The 27,614-nt window shown below is 45.2% G+C and overlaps 1 protein-coding gene and 1 long non-coding RNA gene across 4 annotated transcripts in view; one reads left to right on the forward strand and one right to left on the reverse strand.

The window, feature by feature from the left end:
- LOC149983635 (uncharacterized) lies at window positions 1-22,655 on the reverse strand. 2 transcript variants are annotated; one of them, XR_016496384.1, is made up of 4 exons: window positions 22,328-22,655; window positions 22,164-22,220; window positions 7,446-7,543; window positions 1-1,978 (listed from the first exon to the last, which is right to left on the reverse strand). It is a non-coding gene; the product is annotated as an uncharacterized LOC149983635 (long non-coding RNA). The 2 variants fall into 2 exon arrangements; XR_016496383.1 differs by having other exon boundaries at window positions 1-2,406.
- The window catches only part of LOC110524861 (angiomotin-like 2a), a 17,339-nt gene continuing 8,816 nt past the window's right edge, over window positions 19,092-27,614 (forward strand). Inside the window, exons 1-4 of one of the 2 annotated variants that reach the window (XM_090236463.1) lie at window positions 19,092-19,369; window positions 22,949-23,768; window positions 24,070-24,250; window positions 27,298-27,442. In XM_090236463.1, coding sequence (XP_090092589.1) covers window positions 23,026-23,768; window positions 24,070-24,250; window positions 27,298-27,442 — 1,069 coding nt within the window. In that variant the 5' untranslated portion in view covers window positions 19,092-19,369; window positions 22,949-23,025. Of the gene's footprint in view, window positions 19,370-19,796; window positions 20,216-22,948; window positions 23,769-24,069; window positions 24,251-27,297; window positions 27,443-27,614 lie in introns of those variants that run through there. The other variant, XM_036978939.2, reaches the window with a different exon arrangement.

The raw sequence follows: 27,614 nt of genomic DNA on the forward strand, positions 1-27,614 counted from the left end.
TTTCAACTTTTCATTTTTTTTATTAATTAGTAAAAATGAAAATAACACATTTCCAATTTTGACATTATGGGGCATTGTGGGTAGGCCAGTGACAAAACATCTTAATTGAATCCATTTTAAATTCAGGCTGTAACACAACAAACATGTGGAATAAGTTAAGGAGTATGAACACTTTCTGAAGGCACTGTAATTGATGAAGACTGACGATTGTGTCGGATATTTTTAATATTATATTACTGGTCTTTTCATGCACACACCCATACTGAATGTAACACAGTGGCTACTGATCCATTACCTTCTAGTCTCTTAAACCTAACCCTAGGAAAACACAGTGGCTACTGATCCATTACCTTCTAGTCTCTTAAACCCATACTGAATGTAACACAGTGGCTACTGATCCATTACCTTCTAGTCTCTTAAACCCATACTGAATGTAACACAGTGGCTACTGATCCATTACCTTCTAGTCTCTTAAACCCATACTGAATGTAACACAGTGGCTACTGATCCATTACCTTCTAGTCTCTTAAACCCACACTTAATGTAACACAGTGGCTACTGATCCATTACCTTCTAGTCCCTTAAACCCAACACTAGGTAACACAGTGGCTACTGATCCATTACCTTCTAGTCTCTTAAACCCATACTGAATGTAACACAGTGGCTACTGATCCATTACCTTCTAGTCTCTTAAACCCATACTGAATGTAACACAGTGGCTACTGATCCATTACCTTCTAGTCCCTTAAACCCAACACTAGGTAACACAGTGGCTACTGATCCATTACCTTCTAGTCTCTTAAACCCATACTGAATGTAACACAGTGGCTACTGATCCATTACCTTCTAGTCCCTTAAACCCAACACTAGGTAACACAGTGGCTACTGATCCATTACCTTCTAGTCTCTTAAACCTAACCCTAGGTAACACAGTGGCTACTGATCCATTACCTTCTAGTCTCTTAAACCCATACTGAATGTAACACAGTGGCTACTGATCCATTACCTTCTAGTCTCTTAAACCCATACTGAATTAACACAGTGGCTACTGATCCATTACCTTCTAGTCCCTTAAACCCAACACTAGGTAACACAGTGGCTACTGATCCATTACCTTCTAGTCTCTTAAACCCACACTGAATGTAACACAGTGGCTACTGATCCATTACCTTCTAGTCTCTTAAACCCATACTGAATGTAACACAGTGGCTACTGATCCATTACCTTCTAGTCCCTTAAACCCATACTGAATGTAACACAGTGGCTACTGATCCATTACCTTCTAGTCTCTTAAACCCATACTGAATGTAACACAGTGGCTACTGATCCATTACCTTCTAGTCTCTTAAACCCAACACTAGGTAACACAGTGGCTACTGATCCATTACCTTCTAGTCTCTTAAACCCATACTGAATGTAACACAGTGGCTACTGATCCATTACCTTCTAGTCTCTTAAACCCATACTGAATGTAACACAGTGGCTACTGATCCATTACCTTCTAGTCTCTTAAACCCATACTGAATGTAACACAGTGGCTACTGATCCATTATATTCTAGTCTCTTAAACCCAACCCTAGGAAAACACAGTATCTACTGATCCATTACCTTCTAGTCTCTTAAACCCAAGAATAGGTAACACAGCGACTAGGGCCTCTTTTACGAGACTAATTACATTCTACAAATATTTGTATCTATGCCACAGACAGACAGTCACATTTCAGGGCTATCACCCCCCCTCCACCTCACCCCTCTTTCTATTGACAAGGGGTTTGTGAGGTATAACCCCACCCCCCACCCCCTTCCTGCACCACCTGCCCTCTTGTTGTCACTAGGCTGCAGGCAGAGAGAAGCATCCATCTCATTTGAATGGCTGATGAGCAGATCCAGTCAGCATGGCCCAGGGAGATCGATGTCTTTATCTACACAGGAAGAGATGCCTCTATCCAGCCATCTGCTCCTAGCACTCTGGGCTTGGCTGGGTGGATGGATGGGGGTTAGATGGAGAGACAGATAGCTTTTTAGATGCCATATGGTAGAATGCTATTGGAGTGGGATTTAGTATCTAGTGTCCATAACAGTGTGATTTAGTATCTAGTGTCCATAAGAGTGTGATTTAGTATCTAGTGTCCATAAGAGTGTGATTTAGTATCTAGTGTCCATAAGAGTGTGATTTAGTATGTAGTGTCCATAAGAGTGTGATTTAGTATATAGTGTCTATAACAGAGTGACTTAGTATATAGTGTCTATAAAAGTGTGATTTAGTACCTAGCGTTTATAAGATTGTGTTTGATATAGTTTTTATATACTCAAAGTTGGTCAATGAATTTACAAAAATATCATTGTGAGGCACGCTTTAACCAAGGAGCTGTATATTGACGAGACATTTGTGAAGGTCTCCACCACCTGCTCTCGGCATAATGTGACAGAGAGAGAGAGAGAGGTAAACAGAGAGAGAGAGAGAGAGAGAGAGAGGAGAGAGAGAGAGAGGAGAGAGAGAGAGGAGAGAGAGAGAGGAGAGAGAGAGAGAGATGTAAACAGAGAGAGAGAGAGATAAACAGAGAGAGAGAGAGAGAGAGGTAAACAGAGAGAGAGAGAGAGAGAGAGAGAGGAGAGAGAGAGAGAGACACAGAGAGAGAGAGAGAGGTAAACAGAGAGAGAGAGAGAGGTAAACAGAGAGAGAGAGAGGTAAACAGAGAGAGAGAGAGAGAGAGAGAGGTAAACAGAGAGAGAGAGAGAGAGAGGAGAGAGAGAGAGAGACAGAGAGAGAGAGAGAGAGAGACAGAGAGAGAGAGAGAGAGAGGAGAGAGAGGAGAGAGAGAGAGAGACAGAGAGAGAGAGAGAGAGAGAGAGAGAGAGAGAGAGAGAGAGAGAGAGAGAGAATCACATTTTTAAAAAAGGTTTTAAAAGCAATAGTTGGACAATGGATGAATATACTCAAAAAATATATATATAATTGTTTTAATCCATCATATATTGACTTAAAAAAAAAAAATATTACTACCACAGACAAATAATAAATGCAGTTCAGGGATTTGGGTGGGAATTCAGATAATACATTTATTATCAAATTTCACCTTTACACGTTTATATCTATGAACTGTTCAGGCAGAAGAAGCTGGGTTCCTTGCCATCGATTAGCATTGTGCATCGCACATGTCCTCTCCGGAACGGATCTCGGGTTTATGACTGTAGTGACCATAGTCTATTACATACCTGACCTGCTTCATCAGATAACCCCTTTATATTACATATCTGACCTGCTTCATCAGATAACCCCTTTATATTACATATCTGACCTGCTTCATCAGATAACTCCTTTATATTACATACCTGACCTGCTTCATCAGATAACCCCTTTATATTACATACCTGGCCTGCTTCATCAGATAACCCCTGTCTATTACATATCTAACCTGCTTCATCAGAAACCAAAGCACCTTGGGCAGTTCCATCTCTCAACGCAGAAAAAGGTTTTGATAGACTAGAATGGTCGTATGTTTGGTCAATTTTGGAAAATAAAACCAAAATTTCGGCCCTGTGCCTGCCCATACCGTAACCCCACCACCACCATGGGGAACTCTGTTCACACCGTTGACATTAGCAAACCGCTCTCCCACACGACACCATACACGCTGTCTGCCCTGTTGAAACTGGGATTAATCCGTGAAGATTAGATGACAATAAGATTAGATGACAATAACCTCAATCTCTTAGATGACAACCTTACTCTCTTAGATGACAATAACCTCACTCTCTTAGATGACAATAACCTCACTCTGTTAGATGACAATAACCTCACTTTCTTAGATGACAATAACCTCACTCTCTTAGATGACAATAACCTCACTCTCTTAGATGACAATAACCTCACTTTCTTAGATGACATTAACCTCACTCTCTTAGATGACAATAACCTCACTCTCTTAGATGACAATAACCTCACTTTCTTAGATGACATTAACCTCACTCTCTTAGATGACAATAACCTCACTCTCTTAGATGACAATAACCTCACTCTCTTAGATGACAATAACCTCACTCTCTTAGATGACAATAACCTCACTCTCTCTCTCTCTCTCTCTCTCTCTCAATTCACCATCCGTTACTGTTAGACGTTTTGACTTTTTAATTTTTGACAGCGAGAATGAATGGTGCTAGTCAAGGAAGATGGGGGTGGCTGGGTGGGGTTGGGGGAATGGGATGAGAGTTGGAGGTGGAGACATGTTGGCTGGGTGGGGTTGGGGGAATGGGATGGGAGGTTGGGGTGGCTGGGTGGGGTTGGGGGAATGGGATGAGAGGTGGGGGTGGAGACATGTTGGCTGGGTGAGGTTGAGGGAATGGGATGGGAGGTGGGGGTGGAGACATGGCTGGATGGGGGTTGGGGGAATGGGATGGGAGGTTGGGGTGGAGACATGGCTGGATGGGGGTTGGGGGAATGGGATGGGAGGTTGGGGTGGAGACATGGCTGGATGGGGGTTGGGGGAATGGGATGGGAGGTTGGGGTGGAGACATGGCTGGATGGGGTTGGGGGAATGGGATGGGAGGTTGGGGTGGAGACATGGCTGGATGGGGGTTGGGGGAATGGGATGGGAGGTTGGGGTGGAGACATGGCTGGATGGGGTTGGGGGAATGGGATGGGAGGTTGGGGTGGAGACATGTTGGCTGGGTGGTGTTGGGGGAATGGGATGGGAGGTGGGGCTGGAGACATGTTGGCTGGGTGGGTTTGGGGGAATGGGATGGGAGGTGGGGTGGAGCTGGGTGGGGGTGGAGTAATGGGATGGGAGGTGGGGGTGGAGCAGGGAGGGGGTGGAGTAATGGGATGGGAGGTGGGGGTGGAGCAGGGTTGGGGTGGAGTAATGGGATTGGAGGTGGGGGTGGAGCTGGGTGGGGGTGGAGTAATGGGATGGGAGGTGGGGGTGGAGCTGGGTGGGGGTGGAGTAATGGGATGGGAGGTGGGGGTGGAGCTGGGTGGGGGTGGAGTAATGGGATGGGAGGTGGGGGTGGAGTAATGGGATGGGAGGTGGGGGTGGAGTAATGGGATGGGAGGTGGGGGTGGAGTAATGGGATGGGAGGTGGGGGTGGAGTAATGGGATGGGAGGTGGGGGTGGAGTAATGGGATGGGAGGTGGGGGTGGAGTAATGGGATGGGAGGTGGGGTTGTTAACCCACTTCTTTTTTGTTTTCTTTTCCTGTTTATACTCAATACATTATTTATTATTCAACTCTCTATGTAGTTGTTACTGGGTTTTCTTCTGAGGATTCAGCCTATAGGTACATGTTTTAGAAACGTATAATTTAAAAGCATCATGCATCTGGAACAACGAAACAAAAAATAACAATTTAGTCACGAAATAAATAATGCACTCGCATATACATTTTGTTATTGTATCAGGTCTTTAAAAAAATATTTTGAATTAAAATATAGAAAATGATATGTGCCTAATTTTCATAAATACATTGTCTGTATTTGCATATATGAATAAATGAATATAAAGGGTTGGAACAGGGATGTAACCACCAAACACTTGCTCTGTCTATCTTACCTGCACTCATCTGCACTCTCTAGGCTGCCTCATTAATTACTGTTGTTGTCACGTTCTCTTGCAAAATGCAACGAGTGTTTCAATAGCAGGATACCTACAGATTTAAAAATCAACACGCTTGGCTCTAAACATCTAAACATACATTACATTGTTTTTGTGAGATCAGACATAATACCACTATAATCCTAGTGTTCATTTTTGTTAGTTGCTTTCATTTCTCCGCATCCAATTTGTAAACATTTCAACTGTATTAAATTATAAAAAAAATGTCAATTCCACATAAAATGAACACCATCGAATATAACATATCTTTCTTGTCTTTCTTGTGATTTAAGTGCCCAGATGGTGCATTAAATCCTCAAGAGTATGAAGAGTCGCAGGGGTAAAATGACATCAATCCACTGAGATTTAGGTAAAGACAGGTGGGAGTGCAGCGAGAGAGACAAAGATAGACTTTTAGTTGAGTAATTATTTTAACACGTTTAGGTTAAATCTACAGCACTTGGGTGAAGGCCAAGCCAAGAGATGTTACCTAGCTTGTTCAAGAGATCTTACCTAGCTTGATCAAGAGATATTACCTAGCTTGATCAAGAGATGTTACCTAGCTTGATCAAGAGATCTTACCTAGCTTGATCAAGAGATCTTACCTAGCTTGATCAATAGATCTTACCGAGCTGGATCAAGAGATCTTACCTAGCTTGATTAAGAGATCTTACCTAGCTTGATCAAGAGATGTTACCTAGCTTGATCAAGAGATGTTACCTAGCTTGATCAAGAGATGTTACCTAGCTTGATCAAGAGATCTTACCTAGCTTGATCAAGAGATGTTACCTAGCTTGATCAAGAGATGTTACCGAGCTTGATCAAGAGTTCTTACCTAGCTTGACCAAGAGATCTTACCTAGCTTGATCAAGAGATCTTACCTAGCTTGATCAAGAGATGTTACCTAGCTTGATCAAGAGATGTTACCTAGCTTGATCAAGAGATGTTACCTAGCTTGATCAAGAGATCTTACCTAGCTTGATCAAGAGATCTTACCTAGCTTGATCAAGAGTTCTTACCTAGCTTGACCAAGAGATCTTACCTAGCTTGATCAAGAGATCTTACCTAGCTTGATCAAGAGATGTTACCTAGCTTGATCAAGAGTTCTTACCTAGCTTGACCAAGAGATCTTACCTAGCTTGATCAAGAGATCTTACCTAGCTTGATCAAGAGATGTTACCTAGCTTGATCAATAGATCTTACCTAGCTTGATCAACAGATCTTACCTAGCTTGATCAAGAGATCATACCGAGCTTGATCAAGAGATCATACCGAGCTTGATCAAGAGATCATACCGAGCTTGATCAAGAGATCATACCGAGCTTGAGCAAGTCAAAACAGATCAATTACATTTTAATTTGCGCCTCATTTTGTTTTTGCGATTTGTTGAGGATGTAAATAAATTAATCAAATTGATTTAGTTTAGACAAGGGCCAGTATTCAATCCGATCGTGTTTGTTGACAATGCGTCATTTAAAGGTCATTTCCAATTGAGACGACAAATGCAGTGTTACCGTGAATGCAGACTTTGTGAGGGGGGGGGCATTAAAAAAATACATTGTCAACAAGCACGATCGGATTGAACCCTGGTGTAAACCTTAGATGCCACTAGATTAACTAGATTAATTTCTCAACCCCCCCCCCCTCCCCACCCCACATAGCCTGGTTCCTCTCTAGGTTTCTTCCTAGGTTTTGGCCTTTCTAGGGGAGTTTTTCACTAGCCACCGTGCTTCAACACCTGCATTGCTTGCTGTTTGGGGTTTTTAGGCTGGGTTTCTGTACAGCACTTTGAGATATCAGCTGATGTACGAAGGGCTTTATAAATAAATTTGATTTGATTTGATTTGAACTACCTCACCTGAGTCATCTAGTCAAGGGCTTGATGATTAGTCGACAAGTTGAATCAGGTGTGCTTAGCTCCGGAATAGATGAAACACATGGAACGGCTGAGGGTCCCTGAGGAGAGGTTTGACAACCATTAGAACCAGAGCACATTTCTCCTTTAAGTGTTGTAAATACAGCTGAGGACTTCCAACATTTGAACAGAAATGTGAAGAAAAAAATAAATTAAAACCTTGATAAATAATCACTAAGGAATGGTGTTGTGGGCCAAACAAAAGTTGTTTATTTTTCCCCTGAGACGGTGACGCTCAGAACCTTTAAATAGTTTTAATGGAACACTGGCATCATGGAATGCTCGACCCTCATGTAGCAGCCACTAAAAAGCTAGCACTGACATACACATTGACACGCACTGACACAACTACTGTACTTTTCCCATCCAGATTGTTCCGTTGTTGCTCTGACAACAAGGTAAGAGGTAACCTAACTTTTATTTTCCACTTGAAATTGTAACTGTAAATGTTTGATGTATTTCTACTGTCAACAGCATATTCTGTAAAACCCGTCTACCAGGTCACATATTCTATATCAACTTTCCATCACATAGCCTAGTTATCAGAAATCAAGCATAGTTTTTTTTTTTTTTGGTCTGTTTTTCTCAGATCCATGCTTTCAGATTGTTCCATTGTTGCTCTGATAACAAGACAACATAGAGGCAGTACATACACTGAGTGTACAAAACATGAACAACACCTTCCTAATATTAAGTTACACCCCCCCCCCCCCACCCCCACCCCCCCCCCCCACCCCCACCCCTCATCTTGGGGCATGGACTCTACAAGGTGTCGAAAGTGTTCCACAGGAATGCCGGCCCCATGTTGACTCCAACGCTTCCTACAGTTGTGTCAAGTTGGCTGGATGTCCTTCGGTTGGTGGAACATTCTTGATACAAACAGGAAACTGTTGAGCGTGGAAAAAACCAAGCAGCGTTGCAGTTCTTGACCAACACAAACCGGTGCACGGTCTGGCACCTACTACCATACCCCCCCCCACCCCCACCCCCCGTTCAAAGACACTTCAATATTTTGTCCATTCACCCTCTGAATGGCCCACACACACAGTAAAAAATACATGTCTCAATTGTCACAAAGCATTAGGAAGTCTTTAACCTGTATCCTCCCCTGCACTTACATTGGTTAAAGTGGATTTAATAAGTGACATCAGTAGGTGTTCCTAATGTTTTGTACAGTCAGTGTATTTCCCCTTAACTGCACCTGTAAATGTTCTAGGTTGTTCTACGACTCAAACAGCATCTTCTACGTCCATCAACTTTCCATGACATTACACCAGTTATCAGAAACTGCCTATCACAAATCAACTGAATCATAGCTTCATCTTTGAGTGTGCCTACGTGTCTCTCCAGTTAACTGCCATTGAGTCAACAGCATTCAACAGGCTCTAGTGTTAACTGGCCCCACCTCTGTCCTCACCTCCATCTGAAACACAGAGCAGCTCTTTGTCCTCTAGTCAGGACTGATGCCTCCAGAATGACTTCACTATTCCCTTCACGGTGTACCGGTCTATGGGCCCTGGTCAAGAATACAGTGCACTATAAAGGAAATGGGTTGCTATTTGGGACATGCTATTTGGGACAGCTTCCCTGAATGGCTCTATGGCTCCAAAGGCTTCTATTGTTCTACTGCAGCAGAGGAGAAACATTTGAATCTGCCTTTGAAAAGATGCAGTCAAAACCACATTTTAAGCATCAACGAACATTCAAAGAGCCTGTGTACATCAATGGAGATCGTCACAGGACGGTGGGTCTTTACCTCTCCTCGTTATACACAGGCAGTACACCTGGCTGGCTAGATGGACAGGCAGTACACCTGGCTGGCTAGATGGACAGGCAGTACACCTGGCTGGCTAGATGGACAGGCAGTACACCTGGCTGGCTAGATGGACAGGCAGTACACCTGGCTGGCTAGATGGACAGGCAGTACACCTGGCTGGCTAGATGGACAGGCAGCACACCTGGCTGGCTAGATGGACAGGCAGTACACCTGGCTGGCTAGATGGACACATGGCTGGCTAAATGGACAGGCAGTACACCTGGTTAGCTAGATGGACAGGCAGTACACCTGGTTAGCTAGATGGACAGGCAGTATACCTGGTTAGCTAGATGGACAGGCAGTACACCTGGTTAGCTAGATGGACAGGCAGTACACCTGGCTGGCTAGATGGACACCTGGCTGGCTAAATGGACAGGCAGTACACCTGGTTAGCTAGATGGACAGGCAGTACATCTGGTTAGCTAGATGGACAGGCAGTACACCTGGTTAGCTAGATGGACAGGCAGTACACCTGGTTAGCTAGATGGACAGGCAGTACACCTGGCTGGCTAGATGGACAGGCAGTACACCTGGCTGGCTAGATGGACAGGCAGTACACCTAATTAGCTAGATGGACAGGCAGTACACCTGGCTGGCTAGATGGACAGGCAGTACACCTGGCTGGCTAGATGGACAGGCAGTACACCTGGCTGGCTAGATGGACAGGCAGTACACCTGGTTAGCTAGATGGACAGGCAGTACACCTGGCTGGCTAGATGGACACCTGGCTGGCTAAATGGACAGGCAGTACATCTGGTTAGCTAGATGGACAGGCAGTACACCTGGTTAGCTAGATGGACAGGCAGTACACCTGGTTAGCTAGATGGACAGGCAGTACACCTGGCTGGCTAGATGGACAGGCAGTACACCTGGCTGGCTAGATGGACAGGCAGTACACCTGATTAGCTAGATGGACAGGCAGTACACCTGGCTGGCTAGATGGACAGGCAGTACACCTGGTTAGCTAGATGGACAGGCAGTACACCTGATTAGCTAGATGGACAGGCAGTACACCTGGCTGGCTAGATGGACAGGCAGTACACCTGGTTAGCTAGATGGACAGGCAGTACACCTGGCTGGCTAGATGGACAGGCAGTACACCTGGTTAGCTAGATGGACAGGCAGTACACCTGGTTAGCTAGATGGACAGGCAGTACACCTGGTTAGCTAGATGGACAGGCAGTACACCTGGTTAGCTAGATGGACAGGCAGTACACCTGGCTGGCTAGATGGACAGGCAGTACACCTGGTTAGCTAGATGGACAGGCAGTACACCTGGCTGGCTAGATGGACACCTGGCTGGCTAAATGGACAGGCAGTACATCTGGTTAGCTAGATGGACAGGCAGTACACCTGGTTAGCTAGATGGACAGGCAGTACACCTGGTTAGCTAGATGGACAGGCAGTACACCTGGCTGGCTAGATGGACAGGCAGTACACCTGGCTGGCTAGATGGACAGGCAGTACACCTGATTAGCTAGATGGACAGGCAGTACACCTGGCTGGCTAGATGGACAGGCAGTACACCTGGTTAGCTAGATGGACAGGCAGTACACCTGGCTGGCTAGATGGACAGGCAGTACACCTGGTTAGCTAGATGGACAGGCAGTACACCTGGCTGGCTAGATGGACACCTGGCTGGCTAAATGGACAGGCAGTACACCTGGTTAGCTAGATGGACAGGCAGTACACCTGGCTGGCTAGATGGACACCTGGCTGGCTAAATGGACAGGCAGTACACCTGGTTAGCTAGATGGACAGGCAGTACACCTGGCTGGCTAGATGGACACCTGGCTGGCTAAATGGACAAGCAGTACACCTGGTTAGCTAGATGGACAGGCAGTACACCTGGCTGGCTAGATGGACAGGCAGTACACCTGGCTGGCTAGATGGACAGGCAGTACACCTGGTTAGCTAGATGGACAGGCAGTACACCTGGCTGGCTAAATGGACAGGCAGTACACCTGGTTAGCTAGATGGACAGGCAGTACACCTGGCTGGCTAGATGGACAGGCAGTACACCTGGTTAGCTAGATGGACAGGCAGTACACCTGGCTGGCTAGATGGACAGGCAGTACACCTGGCTGGCTAGATGGACAGGCAGTACACCTGGCTGGCTAGATGGACAGGCAGTACACCTGGTTAGCTAGATGGACAGGCAGTACACCTGGCTGGCTAGATGGACAGGCAGTACACCTGGCTGGCTAGATGGACAGGCAGTACACCTGGTTAGCTAGATGGACAGGCAGTACACCTGGCTGGCTAGATGGACAGGCAGTACACCTGGTTAGCAGGTGGGAGGATCCTTAACAAAGAATGCATCCCAAATGGAACACTATTCCTATTCCCTATGTAGTGCACCCTGTTCCCTATGGGCTCTGTTCAACAGTCATGGACTATTATGGAATAGGGTGCCATTTGTGATGCACCCTGGGACTGGTAGCACTGGACAGCAAGATAAGACTTAGTGCTGGAGAAATTGGTTACTTTCAAATCGCTGAGACCGCTGAGGACAGGCCTGATGGTTCTGGGTGAGACCGCTGAGGACAGGCCTGATTGTTCTGGTTGAGACCGTTGAGGACAGGCCTGATGTCTCTGGGTGAGATAATTGAGGACAGGCCTGATGGTTCTGGGTGAGACCGCTGAGGACAGGCCTGATGGTTCTGGGTGAGACCGCTGAGGACAGGCCTGATTGTTCTGGTTGAGACCGTGTAGGACAGGCCTGATGTCTCTGGGTGAGATAATTGAGGACAGGCCTGATGGTTCTGGGTGAGATAGTTGAGGACAGGCCTGATGGCTCTGGGTCAGACCGTAGAGGACAGACCTGATGGCTCTGGGTGAGACCGTAGAGGACAGACCTGATGGCTCTGGGTGAGATAGTTGAGGACAGGGTGAGACAGTTGAGGACAGGACTGATGGCTCTGGGTGAGATAGTTGAGGACAGGGTGAGACAGTTGAGGACAGGCCTGATGGCTCTGGGTGAGATAGTTGAGGACAGGGTGAGACAGTTGAGGACAGGCCTGATGGCTCTGGGTGAGATAGTTGAGGACAGGGTGAGACCGTTGAGGACAGGCCTGATGGCTCTGGGTGAGATAGTTGAGGACAGGGTGAGACAGTTGAGGACAGACATGATGGTTCTGGGTGAGATAGTTGAGGACAGGCCTGATGGTTCTGGGTGAGACCTTTGAGGACAGGACTGATGGTTCTGGGTGAGACCGTTGAGGACAGGCCTGATGGCTCTGGGTGAGATAGTTGAGGACAGGCCTGATGGCTCTGGGTGAGGCCATTGAGGACATGCCTGATGGCTCTGGGTGAGACAGTTGAGGACAGGCCTGATGGCTCTGGGTGAGACCGTAGAGGACAGGCCTGATGGCTCTGGGTGAGACCGTTGAGGACAGGCCTGATGGCTCTGGGTGAGACAGTTGAGGACAGACCTGATGGTTCTGGGTGAGACAGTTGAGGACAGGCCTGATGGTTCTGAGTGAGACCGTTGAGGACAGGCCTGATGGCTCTGGGTCAGACCGTTGAGGACAGGCCTGATGGCTCTGGGTGAGACAGTTGAGGACAGGCCTGATGGTTCTGAGTGAGACCGTTGAGGACAGACCTGATGGCTCTGGGTGAGACAGTTGAGGACAGGCCTGATGGTTCTGAGTGAGACCGTTGAGGACAGACCTGATGGCTCTGGGTGAGACCGTTGAGGACAGGCCTGATGGTTCTGGGTGAGACAGTTGAGGACAGGCCTGATGGTTCTGAGTGAGACCGTTGAGGACAGACCTGATGGTTCTGGGTGAGACAGTTGAGGACAGGCCTGATGGCTCTGGGTGAGACAGTTGAGGACAGGCCTGATGGTTCTGGGTGAGACCGTTGAGGACAGACCTGATGGCTCTGGGTGAGACCGTTGAGGACAGGCCTGATGGCTCTGGGTCAGACCGTTGAGGACAGGCCTGATGGCTCTGGGTCAGACCGTTGAGGACAGGCCTGATGGCTCTGGGTGGGATAGTTGAGGACAGGCCTGATGGCTCTGGGTCAGACCGTTGAGGACAGGCCTGATGGCTCTGGGTGAGACAGTTGAGGACAGGCCTGATGGTTCTGAGTGAGACCGTTGAGGACAGACCTGATGGCTCTGGGTGAGACAGTTGAGGACAGGCCTGATGGTTCTGAGTGAGACCGTTGAGGACAGACCTGATGGCTCTGGGTGAGACCGTTGAGGACAGGCCTGATGGTTCTGGGTGAGACAGTTGAGGACAGGCCTGATGGTTCTGAGTGAGACCGTTGAGGACAGACCTGATGGTTCTGGGTGAGACAGTTGAGGACAGGCCTGATGGTTCTGAGTGAGACCGTTGAGGACAGACCTGATGGCTCTGGGTGAGACAGTTGAGGACAGGCCTGATGGTTCTGGGTGAGACCGTTGAGGACAGACCTGATGGCTCTGGGTGAGACCGTTGAGGACAGGCCTGATGGCTCTGGGTCAGACCGTTGAGGACAGGCCTGATGGCTCTGGGTCAGACCGTTGAGGACAGGCCTGATGGCTCTGGGTGGGATAGTTGAGGACAGGCCTGATGGCTCTGGGTCAGACCGTTGAGGACAGGCCTGATGGCTCTGGGTCAGACCGTTGAGGACAGGCCTGATGGCTCTGGGTCAGACCGTTGAGGACAGACCTGATGCTACAAGCCCAGTGCATCTTGGAGCTGTAGTCTGTGAAGGAGAACATGGCCCTCAGTGTAAATGTGTATCCTTGCCCCATGGGTAAATGTTACACCAGACAGGAGAAAGTATTGTCTTTTCTTTGAAAGGCTTGTTAGAACTTGATGGTTGAGTGTGGAATGCCCTGAGTCGGCATTGCAAGACAGCAGGTGCTGTACAACTGTAGAACTCAGTTCAGTTGTGCTGCTAGCTGTTACAACACAGACATACTTGAGTAACTGTTGTTTATCTCCAACTCTTCGACATAATCCTCATAGTGGTCCTGGTATTTGTTTAGAGCAGTTTCTGAGTGTGTCCCGTGCCCTTGCAACAAGTAACAATGAGCTGTTTCTCTATTCAGCATCTTAATGTGCCAGAAATGACAACAATCTGGGGTTTTTTTTAGGGAGAGAAAAAGCAATTGATTATTGTTTTTATGGATTATTATTTGGCTTTTTGAGGTGATACCTTTTTCTGTGGTGTGAATTACCACATGGTCTTTGGCAAACTAATGTGAGAAAAAAAAGTAGCTATGGTTTATTCCATCACAAAACATTGTATCAAAAACAGCTAATGTCTTTGTGTGTATGTTCCAGAATATACTCCACTCCTTCCTTATGCACTGTTGTAGAACAGTAGGACTCCATAGTGCCGTTACACTAACTCATTAATCCGCTTCCGGATCTAATTAAACACCCATACATTACTGTCCCTATAGAAAGCATTTGGTGTTTATGGATTTGAACACGCATGCAGCCCTATTGTTCATCAAGACAAAATGGCAATTTACATTTTTAATTTAAAATATCAGCGACTACGGGCCAGTACTTTCTCGAGACAGATGGGTTACCTCCAACAATGTTGTGAATGTGCGGCAGGTATCCTAGCAGTTAAGAGTGTTGGGCTATGCGACCGGGAGACCCATGGGGTGGCGCACAATTGGCCCAGCTTCGTCCGGGTAAGGGGAGGATGAGACAAGGGATATCCTTGTCTCATCGCACACTAGTAACTCCTGTGGCGAGCCGGGCGCAGTGCACGTTGACATGGTCGCCAGGTGTACGGTGTTTCCTCCGACACGTTGGTGCGGCTGGCTTCCGGGTTGGATGGGCATTGTGTCAAGAAGCAGTGCGGTTGGCTTGGTTGGGTTGTGTTTCGGAGGACGCATGGCTCTCGACCTCTCAACTCCGTACGGGAGTTGCAGCGATGAGACAAGACTGTAACTACCAATTGGATACCACAAAACTGGGGAGAAAAAAGGGGATAAAATACAAAAATAAAAAAATAAAAAAGTGTTGGGCCAGTAACTGAAAGGTTGTCGGTTCAAATCCTTGAGCCGACTAGGTGAAAAATCTGTCCATCTGTCCTTGAGCAAGGCACTTAATCCCTAATTGCTCTGGATAAAACTTTGCTAAATGACTCCAATGTAAAGGTGCTGTTGCCCTGGGACTGGCCCCGCCCCCAGCCCCGCCCCCAGCCCTGCCCCCCGGCAACCGACACTTTGTTTTCCCCACCTCTCAGCCACAGCAGCAGTGGCTAGGGGGAGGGGCGGGGGGGCCCAGCCCCCCCATGGATATGCTAATATGAGGAATGTGGCCATTTCCTCCTTTAGCAGGGAAACAAAGGGAATGGAGAAGTCTCCCAACACAGGGCCGGTCGCACCCACTGCCTACAGGCTGCATTGTGCTGCTGCGGGCCCAGTCAAGCCAGGCCGAATGACCCATTAACAGGTTCTGATGGGTCGAATGGCCTGTCCAGGTAGTTCACATGTCTTCAAGGATCTTATCAGAGTACATTTTCAGTCAATTCGAGGGAAGTAACCAGAAATGTTGATCCCTATATTCACTGTGGAAAAAAGGAAATTGCTCTGTGGTTGTGTTTCTGAATTGACTGGTTAAATGGCTTGCCCACTTCACATGTAATGTCTGCCTGTCTATTCACAGGTTGTTCTAATGGCCTGTATGTGTGTGTCACAGCACGGTCTGTCTGCTTCTAGCTACACATCTAATAGACACTATATCTGGGTGCTTCACAGTTCACACATGTACGTGTCTGTCACAGCACGGTCTGTCTGCTTCTAGCTACACATCTAATAGACAATATATCTGGGTGCTTCACAGTTCACACATGTGAAAGGGGGGTTGAATGTGTGTTGAATGTGTGTTTCACACATCCATTTTTTGCTGACAAAGTCCGTTTCTCTGTCAGGGAAGTTTTCTAGGCAGATGGATGTGTTTATGGGCCTTTACTCTTCCTCATTTCATTTCCACTCCCAGAATATGATAACACAATTTAGTTTATGGGATACCAGTATGTATAGTATTACAGATATACCAGTATGTATAGTGTTACAGATATACCAGTATGTATAGTATTACAGATATACCAGTATGTATAGTATTACAGATATACCAGTATGTATAGTGTTACAGATATACCAGTATGTATAGTGTTACAGATATACCAGCATGTATAGTGTTACAGATATACCAGTATGTATAGTGTTACAGATATACCAGTATGTATAGTATTACAGATATACCAGTATGTATAGTGTTACAGATATACCAGTATGTATAGTATTACAGATATACCAGTATGTATAGTGTTACAGATATACCAGTATGTATAGTATTACAGATATACCAGTATGTATAGTATTACAGATATACCAGTATGTATAGTATTACAGATATACCAGTATATATAGTATTACCGTCTAAAGCTAGTATACTGGCTCCATGAGAGGCAATAGGTTACGTTGTTTTTGCGGCAGGATATTATGTCAACAGTCACAAAACAGACAGTTTCAGGAGGTGTCGTCCAAACGTTGTAACAACCCTCAACTACACAGAGTGTAAAAAAAACAAATGAAGAACACCTTCCCAATATTGAGCTGCACTCCCCTTTTCCCCTCAGAAGAGACTCAATTTGTCAGGGCATGGACTCTACAAGGTGTTCGAAAGTGTTCCACAGGGATGCTGGCCCCATGTTGACTCCAATGCTTCCCAAACTTGTGTAAAAGTTTGGGTTACATGTGCTTTCGGGTGGTGGACCATTCTTGATACACACGGGAAACTGTTGAGCGTGGAAAAATCTGCAGCGTTGCTGTGTTTTTTTTGACACAGACTAGTGCTCCTGGCAACTACTACCATACACCGTTTTGACATTTTAAAAAAATGAGCAGACACTCTTACTCAGAGCGACTTACAGTAATGAGTGCATGCAGTACTAGTCAAACGTTTGGACACACCTACTCATTCCAGAGTTTTTCTTTATTTGTACTAGTTTCTACATTGTAGAATAATAGTGAAGACATCAAAACTATGAATTAACACATATGGAATCATGTAGTAACAAAATAAAATGTGTTAATTAAATCAAAATACGTTTTATATTTGAGATTCTTCAAAGTAGCCACCCTTCTTTGCCTTGAGGACAGCTTTACACACTCTTGGCATTCTCTCAACCAGCTTCACCAAGTGGCTCTAACAAGGGACATCAACAAGGGATCATAGATTTCACCTGGTCGGTCTTTTTCATGGACAGGAGCAGGTGTTTCTAATGTTTTGTACAGTTAGTTTATTTCCACTTAACTGTAAATGTTTTTTTTTAAAGTTAAAGTTAAGCATCTTTGATTGGTTTTTTTTGTGTTTTTTTAAGGCCTTTTATTTGCATGTGCCTGGTAAATATTTAAGCTGAGGCCCGTGCCGGGTAATTGTGGAGTCTATGTCTGTGTGGACATGGTATTTCTACTACTCAGAACAGAATCTTCCACGTCTATCAACTTTCCATCATATGACCCTAGTTATTCTAAAACTAGATTGTACTAGCTCTAGTACAAAATCGTGTTTAGCCTAATTAAGGTGTAGGTTACTAAGCTTTCTGTGGGCCTGTTTTGTAAAATAACAGGCAGTTACAGGAGCTGGCTGAATGAATGTACGATGTGACAGTTGGCCCTCAACTGACATGCAAATTACCAGGAGGTCATTTGACTATGAGATGGTGAAATGTGGGTGTTTCAGACAAGACAAGGGACTATGTCATTTTGACAAGAGTCGGCAAGTTGAGGCTTGTTACAGTCACAAATGCAAGAACCACAACCTAAAGAAGAAACCTGGCTAAAAATATGTCCCTTCTCACCTTTGTCAGCATGTAGCTACTAGCCATCCTCTCTCAGCCAGGCCAGCTGATCCTAGGGCCTAGGCAGCATCCTCCTCTCAGCCAGGCCAGCTGATCCTAGGGCCTAGGCAGCATCCCCCTCTCAGCCAGGCCAGCTGATCCTAGGGCCTAGGCAGCTTCCCCCTCCACCAACCAGGCCAGCTGATCCTAGGGCCTAGGCAGCTTCCCACTCTCAGCCAGGCCAGCTGATCTTAGGGCCTAGGCAGCTTCCCCTTCTCAGCCAGGCTAGCTGATCTTAGGGTCTAGGCAGCTTCCCCCTCTCAGCCAGGCTAGCTGATCTTAGGGCCTAGGCAGCTTCCCCCTCTCAGCCAGGCTAGCTGATCTTAGGGCCTAGGCAGCATCCCCCTCTCAGCCAGGCTAGCTGATCTTAGGGCCTAGGCAGCTTCCCCCTCTCAGCCAGGCTAGCTGATCTTAGGGCCTAGGCAGCTTCCCCCTCTCAGCCAGGCTAGCTGATCTTAGGGCCTAGGCAGCATCCCCCTCTCAGCCAGGCTAGCTGATCTTAGGGCCTAGGCAGCTTCCTGCTATGCAGCATGTGTGTGAAGAATGCAGGACAGCACGGACCAGGGGGTTTGGTGTTGGTTAGTCCTGGGTAACATCCCAAATGGCACCCTATTCCCTATATACCCTATTCCCTATATAGTACACTACTTTTGACCAGAGCCATGGATCCTGGTCAAACTTAGTGCACTAAATAGGGAATAGGCTGCCATTTGTGGTGATGAAGGTGCTCCCATGCAGCAGATGGCAGGGCTGTCCCCTCCTCCCCTCCTCTCCTCTTGGTCATGTCTGCTGTGAGGAGAACAATGCATCTCTTCTCTCAGAGCTAACCCTGATTAGGGAGGGGACATGGTTTTCACCCCCAGACAGCTGGCAGGCAGCGGGCCTCACACACCCGGCTGGCACACACCCCTCACAGGCATACACACACACACACACACACACACACACACTCCACCATGTCCACACAGACATAGACTCCACAATTACCCGGCACGGGCCTCAGCTTAAATATTTACCAGGCACATGCAAATAAAAGGCCTTTAAAAAAATACAAAATAACAATCAATGATGCTTCACTTTAACGTTCAACTTTCACTGCTGCTCATCTCCAGCTTCCATGTCTGGTTGATGTTACTACGTTAATGCCATGTTTTGGATTTTAGCACAGAAACGTTTGCCTGAATTGCAGGTAGGTCAGTAAGCTTGATCCAAGCAGTACATTTGTCATGCATGGTTTATTAATCAAATCAATCAACTGTATTTTATAAAGACCTTTTTTTTTCCATCAGCAGTTGTCACCGTGTGTTATAGGGATCGCTCAGATTACATTTTCCACAAGGACAATAAAACAATGGGTAAAATCACGATAGAATATTTCATGATAGAATATTTCTTGATATAATATTTCTCGATATAATATTTATTGGTATAATTGTGTATGGTATACTATATGAGGAGTTTATAATGTTGTGAAAATTAAAGTCCGTTTAAAACTAATGCTCTGCTTCACAATAGTGCCCCAATTTTCTCTTTCTAGTCACAGCGTGCCATAGCTAATTACTTCATCTCCCCAACTGCTAACAACAACGAAACGCTTTACATTACACAGGCAGGCGACTACCAGCTGTCTCTCTGCTATGTGCACGGTGCTGCTCAGCTCTGCTCTGCAGTCCCGACTCTACTCGCCCTGCCCCCTGTTCTCGCTGTGCGCGCTGCGCGCTGCGCTCTGCGGTTCTGATCTCTGAGGGACTCCGAGCTCTCGCATTCCAACCATTCCAGTCTCCGCGAACAATCGGCCCTCAGTTATTTATGAGCAGCGCTTTCTCTCTCTCCCGACTCAGTCTGTTGTGAAAGCTTCTCAGAGACGCACACCGTAGCAGTGCACTCTCTCAGCGGAACGTAGTATACTCAGGATACGAATTTATACTTTCCAGTTATAGGACGTTCTATTAGGATTGCATTGCGTTTAAAATAAATATAAACGATATAGACCTACGGCGTCCACAACTTGTGTCCGTGATGACAATGTAAATAGGTAAGATTATAGTTTTGCTGCTTTTTTTAAATGAGTTACTTTACGCATGGTGGGATCGGACTTTCAAAGTATGACTTTAGGCGCAAATTCTGTTTTTTCCCCCTTTTGACCTTATTATAAGACCAAAATCATATGTGGATAGATTGTAAGAAAGGATAGTTAATGTTGTAATAGTTGTCATTTTAATTCAGAATTACACACACACACACACACACACGTAATACTTAGGAATGTCGGCTTTGGTCTGTGATCATGTCTGTCTAAGGAGCCGCTGTAGACAATAGAGACTTTATTTGAACTTTATTGGGTACTGCTTATCAATTGGTTTATTGGGCTATTTGTTTTATGTTCCTCGTTGAGACAGGAATGCTGTCATACATGGGGAGGCAGCAGTTTAGTTCACGCTCTCTCTATTCATTGTGGCTATGTGTGTTGGCCATAGAGGCTATAGAGAATTTAGTCCCACATATACACACCATTTAGATTGTATAGTAAACAACACACAATAGCCTCAAGGAATGTGTGGCCTGATATCTGTCATAACATGTGAAATGTTCTGGAATGTAAATAAAAAAGGCCAGGTTAGTCTAGTGGTTAGAGTGTAGGGACGGCAGGGTGGCCTGGTGGTTAGAGTGTTGGACTAGTAACCGAAAGGTTGCAAGTTCAACTCTCCGACCTGACAAGGTACAAATCTGTCGTTCTGCCCCTGAACAAGGCCCCTTGAACAACACCACCGTCATTGAAAATAAGAATTTGTTCTTAACTGACTTGCCTAGTTAAATAAAAATACAAATAGTGATTAGGCAATTGATTGGAATCTGCAACGTTTGCAGCAGGAAATGACTGACTCAATATAGTAATATCCACAAATAAACCGTCCCTTAACTACAATACTTCTCGTTTTGTGCTTTTCAAGAATAATCTATATGGCATGACCTGCTGGTAAGCATATGGTAAGCATATGCTTGCATTTATGCTACCCTCAACGCAATTTAGAATTGCCCATACCATACATACCTAATTGACATATATTTCAAATACAAATATGGAATATATGTAACAATATTTGAAATACAAATCTAAATATATGTCTATATTACATAAATATATTTACATGTTTAATTTTAGTGTTTTTTAAAAGTTTAAAAAAAAAATATGTTTGAATATTTTTGGCATGTGTAAATATATTTACGTGTATTGCTTATCCATATATGGTAGTATGCATTTTACATACATGTGCTATTCATATATTTACATGTATTAAAAAAAAATATATATATATATTTAACATTATGCGTGACTATTTATGGTCAATATATTTATATATGAATAACACATATTTTTATATATGAGTAATACATAGTTCATAATGTATGGTGATATACGTGTAAGAAATGTAATTAAATGTATGTCAAATGCAATATAAAAACCACAAAGAATTAACACAAAAAAAAATGTATTGCTTCCATTTTTGAGCTCAGAAAGCCACTGGAAGGTCGCATCTGAAAAACAAAATATAGTGTACAAATGACCTCTGTGCACTTATCAACTCTATTTGAAAATAAGAACTTTAGACAAGTGAACAGTTACCCTGAGACAGAAAAATAATCTATAGCGGGGGAAGAAAAAAAAATCCACACAATATTTTTTTTTTTTTAAATGAAGGGTTAATGTTTGACTACCCAATGAGATCGGGCTACCTGACTTGGTTAGGCTCCACTGTTAGCAAATGTTCAGTCGGAGCCAGTTGCAGGTTAGGTGAATTACAAGTTAGGATAACTAAATTGGCAGGTTAGGTGAATTAACGTGCCGGGTTAGGTGAATTCATGTGGTAGGTTAGAAGAATTCGGTTAGGAAAAGAGTTAGGGTAAGGATTAGCCGACCACATGAGTTAGCCAGACTTAATCAGGTCGTGACAAATGTTCATGAACATCAAATTGATACTTACTATGCAGATTCCTTAACCTCCAGTGTCCATTTTCAGACTCACAACTTGACAGTGACCCTGTGAATAATGCAGAGATAGAAAGTCAGTGAAACATTTCCAAGACTAAGAATAAGGGGTTAATGTTTAGGAACTAGCTAGCTAAATGATACAAAACATTAACTTACATTGGTTGGGGTCTGTCCATGGGGAGTTGAGGCTCCAGAGGCTTATAAACAGTTATTGTGCTGATGTTGCTTCCAGCGACATTTTGGAACTCGGTAGAGTGAGTGTTGCAAAGGAGGACAGGTTTTTACGCGCCATGCGCCTCAGCACCTCGGCGGTCTTGTTCTGTGAGCTTGTGTGGCCTGCCACTTCGCGGCTGAGCCGTTGTTGCTCCTAGACATTTCCACTTCATGATAACAGCACCTACAGCTCTAGCAGGGCAGACATTTGTTGGAAAGGTGGCATCCTATGACGGTGCCATGTTGAAAGTCACTGAACTCTTCTGTAAAGGCCATTCTACTGCCAATGTTGGTCTATGGAGACTGCATGGCTGTGGCCTCAACTTTATACACCTGTCAGCAGCGGGTGTGGCTGAAATAGCCAAATCCACTAATTTAAATGGGCGTCCACATACTTTTGTATATATAGTGTATGCTTTTTGAAGACATTATATCATTATGAGATGACTATTAGATAGTGTAAGGGGGTAATACATGATCAATTATAACAGCATCATAATGCATTATAAGACTTGTAGATGTAGTATTTGATTTAGCTAATTCTCTTACTGCTCCTGTCTCTAGATCTGTGGTTAACTAATAATCCAAACCACCAAAGTTCAACACAGAACATTCACTTATATATTCTCTGATTGACTGAGATGAGAACTGCTGAGGAGTCTTCTGGCACGGTTCTACACCGTCTAATCCAGGAGCAGCTCCGTTACGGGAACCCCACAGACACCCGTACCCTCCTGGCCATCCAGCAGCAAGCCCTGCGTGGAGGCAGCAACAGCAGCGGAGGAGGCGGTACCGGATCACCCCGCTCCTCTCTGGAGAGCCTGACCCAGGAGGAGTCCCAGTTCATCCACATGTCCACCAGACAGGACCCCCAGGGTCAGGAGTACCAGGGGGACTACAAACACTGTGAGAGGGACTCCGTGTGTCACCTCTACCAGCTCCACAGACACGGAGAGGAGCTGCCCACCTATGAGGAGGCCAAGGCCCACTCTCAGTATCTGGCCTCGGTAGGAGCCCAGCGGGGTCAGGGGCTTGAGGTGATGGATCACCAGGGAGGGGGCCAGTGGGACTTGAAACGGGAACACGCCCGCTCCCTCAGTGAACGGCTCATGCAGCTCTCCCTGGAGAGGAATGGTGGATCATGTGGATCCAGAGACAGTCTGCCCCTCAGCTCAACACAGAGTTACCCACAGCTTTCCAATGGCCACTGTGGGCCTGTTGACCACCAGGGACCAGAGTCTCTCCAGTACCCCGATCAGAGGGGACCTCCCCCGGACTACTACCCCTTCCTGGTCAGGCCTCCTGGATACATGCTCAGCCACTCACAGGAGACACACGGACACTACCACCAGGAACCTCCTCCCCCATTCCACTCCCAGCACAGGTAAATAGAACACACACACAAGACAAGCCAATATGAATGACATTATATGGATTATGGGTTCCCAGTTAATTTAAATAATTTCTATAATTAATTTTTATTTTTCCTTTCTTTAGCCAGGTAAATCATGGAGAACGCGTTCTCTTTTACAATAACGACCAGTATCCCTGTGTTATCTATATGGGATGAATATACCCCAATGACTCTACTTGGTTATAACCACGTGAATGATGCAGTTTGATTCAATGATTCAAAGTATTATAGATATAGATGTAGACTCCATCCTCTCCTCTATTCTCCTTAGGTATGAACCTGACCATGCCCAGATGATTCGCCACAGTGTCCATTCTGGTCCAGAGGTCTACATGAGCCACGCCAACCCCAGTGCCCACAACAACAGTGCCCAGATGGACCTGTTGAGGGAAAATGAGAGACTGAGGAAAGAGCTGGAGGGGTACAGCGAGAAGGCTGCCAGACTTCAGAAGGTGAGAGAGAGGAGACTACTTGAATACGTCCCAAATGGCACCCTATTCCCTATATACAGTGCTTTGCAAAAGTATTCACACCCCTTGGCGTTTTTCCTATTTTGTTGCCTCACAACCTGTAATTTAAATTGATTTTTATTTGGATTTCATGTAATGGACATACACAAAATAGTCCAAATTGGTGAAGTGAAATGAAAAAAATTACTTGTTTCCAAAAATTCCCCCAAAATGTAAAACTGTAAACTGTGTATGTATTTACCCCCTTTGATATGAAGCCCCTAAATAAGATCTGGTGCAACCAATTACCTTCAGAAGTCACATAATTAGTTAAATAAAGTCCACCTGTGTACAATCTAAGTGTCACATGATCTGTCGAATGATATATATGTCTCAGTATATATATACCTGTTCTGAAAGGCCCCAGAGTCTGCAACACCACTAAGTAAGTGGCACCACCAAGCAAGCGTCACCATGAAGACCAAGGAGCTCTCCAAACAGGTCAGGGACAAAGTTGTTGAGAAGTACAGATCAGGGTTGAGTTATAAAAAAATATCCGTAACTTTGAACATCCCACGGAGCACCATTAAATCCATTATTCAAATGTTTTAAGAACATGGCACCGCAACAAACCTGCCAAGAGAGGGCCGCCCACCAAAACTCACGGACCAGGCAAGGAGGGCATTAATCAGAGAGGCAACAAAGAGACCAATGATAACCCTGAAGAAGCTGCAAAGTTCCACAGCGGAGATTAAAGTATCTGTCCATAGGACCACTTTAAGCCGTACACTCCACAGAACCTGGGCTTTACGGAAGAGTGGCCTGAAAAAAGCCATTGCTTAAAGAAAAAAATAAGCAAACACGTTTGGTGTTCACAAAAAGGCATGTGGGAGACTCCCCAAACATATGGAAGAAGGTACTCTGGTCAGATGAGACTAAAATGTAGCTTTTTGGCCATCAAGGAAAACGCTATGTCTGGCACAAACCCAACAACTCTCATCACCCCAAGAACATCATCCCCAATGTGAAGCATGGTGGTGGCAGCATCATGCTGTGGTGATGTTTTTCATCGGCAGTTGATGGATGGCGCTAAATACAGGGAAATTGTTGAGGGAAACCTGTTTCAGTCTTCCAGAGATTTGAGACTGGGACGGAGATTCACCCTCCAGCAGGACAATGACCCTAAGCATACTGCTAAAGAAACACTTGAGTGGTTTAAGGGGAAACGTTTAAATGTCTTGGAATGGCCTAGTCAACACCCAGACCTCAATCCAATTGAGAATCTGTGGTATGTCTTAAAGATTGCTGTACACCAGCAGGAACCCATCCAACTTGAAGGAGCTGGAGCAGTTTTCCCTTGAAGAATCGGCAAAATCCCAGTGGCTGGATGTGCCAAGTTTAAAGAGACATATCCCAAGAGACTTGCAGCTGTAATTGCTGCAAAAGGTGGCTCTACAAAGTATTGACTTTGGGGGATGAATAGTTATGCACGCTCAAGTTTTCTGTTTTTTTTTGTCTTAATTTTTTATATTTATTAAAATATTTTGCATCTTCAAAGTGGTAGACATGTTGTGTAAATCAAATGATACAAACCCCCCCAAAAATCTATTATAATTCCAGATTGTTAGGCAACAAAATAGGAAAAATGCCAAAGGGAGTGAATACTTTCGCAAGCCGCTATATTGCGCTACTTTTGACCAGAGCCCTATGGGTCCTGAACAAAATGGCACCCTATTCCCTATGAGCCCTGGTCTAGAGTAGTGCACTATAAAAGGTATAGGATGCCATTGGGGACACAATCCTAATTAGTAACCTTGAATGACTCTGTCACAGCATACAGCATATAGGAGTCTGACTGCTTGTAAACATAGTTTATTGACAGTAATAGTTATGAGTATCATTACAATAGATAAGCATGAATAGGTTTTTATTTCTAAGCCCTGTTGGCTCACAGAGGGTTTAGAGGTAGATAGGGAAGTATACACCTGTGTGTGTGTGTGTGTGTGTGTGTGTCTGTATATGTGTTTGCCAATGCTGCATATCAGTGAGATTAGCCCTCTAGCTGTGCTGTAGCAGGAATGTGCACCGTGGTCAGAGCACAGGGACTTTTCTGTTAATTCTGGAATCATTCATTTCTAGTAACAGACAGAGACTCATACACAGGTTATTTTAGTAATAGACATAGACTCATACGCAGGTTATTTTAGTAACAGACAGACTCATACGCAGGTTATTTTAGTAACAGACAGACTCATACGCAGGTTATTTTAGTAACAGACAGAGACTCATTTATAGGTTATTTTCACATATGAAAGTACATTGAGAAGACACTTCCTTCTGTCTTTTCATTCAAGACTCCTCCACCTTCCACACACAAACCTCTTCACATGGAAGCTTATGACTACATTCCTTAAAACTTTATTTGCTACATGTGGGGAATTGTCATGCATTGTGCTTGCTACCTGATAGTGTCTTATTAACATGGTTAATGTTGAAGGTACTAGTAGTGCTCCTGTTTCAGAGACCGGACTGTCCTCTATATCTCTGGCTCCTTTGTCCTCCTGCCTCTCCTCTTCCTCCTTATCCTGCTCCCGCTCCTCCTCCTGCTCCAGCCTCCTCCACGTTGGCAGAATGCCACGAGGAGACATGAACGCCCTGACACCTGGGACTCATAACCGCTCAGTTAGGAATGTGGATTCCCACTTCTCTTTAGGAGCAAAGTGTTAGTCATTCGCTTAGGGCACACTGCAGTACTTCCACAATGAACAGGCCAGCCAAGCAATTCATATGTCTCATACATTCTGTATGACATCACAGTCTTGTGAGACCGTGGATCTCTTTAGGGTCAGGTCTTAAAACCTGCTTTTTTTTAATGCTGTTTTTCCACTGTCGGACTTTGGACCAGAGTTTTCAGGCTTTTATGTTTCCACATCTGAGCCCCCCCACCACCAAAAAAAGCCCCTCAAAATGTGACCACTGGTGGGGATGATCTGTGTTTAAAGCTAGAGACCCTCGGACTGACGGTGTCCTCCTCTTGTGTTTCCTTCCAGCTGGAAGTAGAGATCCAGAGGATATCTGAGGCCTACGAGACCCTGATGAAGGGCTCAGCCAAGAGAGAGACCCTGGAGAAAACCATGAGGAACAAACTGGAGTCAGAGATCAAGAGACTACACGACTTCAACAGAGACCTCAGAGGTAAGGCTACCAGCAGCTAGATGCTAATGCTAACAACACAGCTAGTAATCGCAAATAAGAGTGTTGTTTGATGGACTTACCTGTATAAATGAAGCTAAATACTTAATTACCAGGAGCAGGAGTCCTTGTGGTTTATGTACGGTTCTCCCCACAATAAGTAGTAATAGATAGC

This window comes from Oncorhynchus mykiss, chromosome 5 (assembly GCF_057628025.1).
Source record: "Oncorhynchus mykiss isolate SJ-2025 chromosome 5, ASM5762802v1, whole genome shotgun sequence".
In the NCBI taxonomy this organism is placed as follows: Eukaryota; Metazoa; Chordata; class Actinopteri; order Salmoniformes; family Salmonidae; genus Oncorhynchus; species Oncorhynchus mykiss.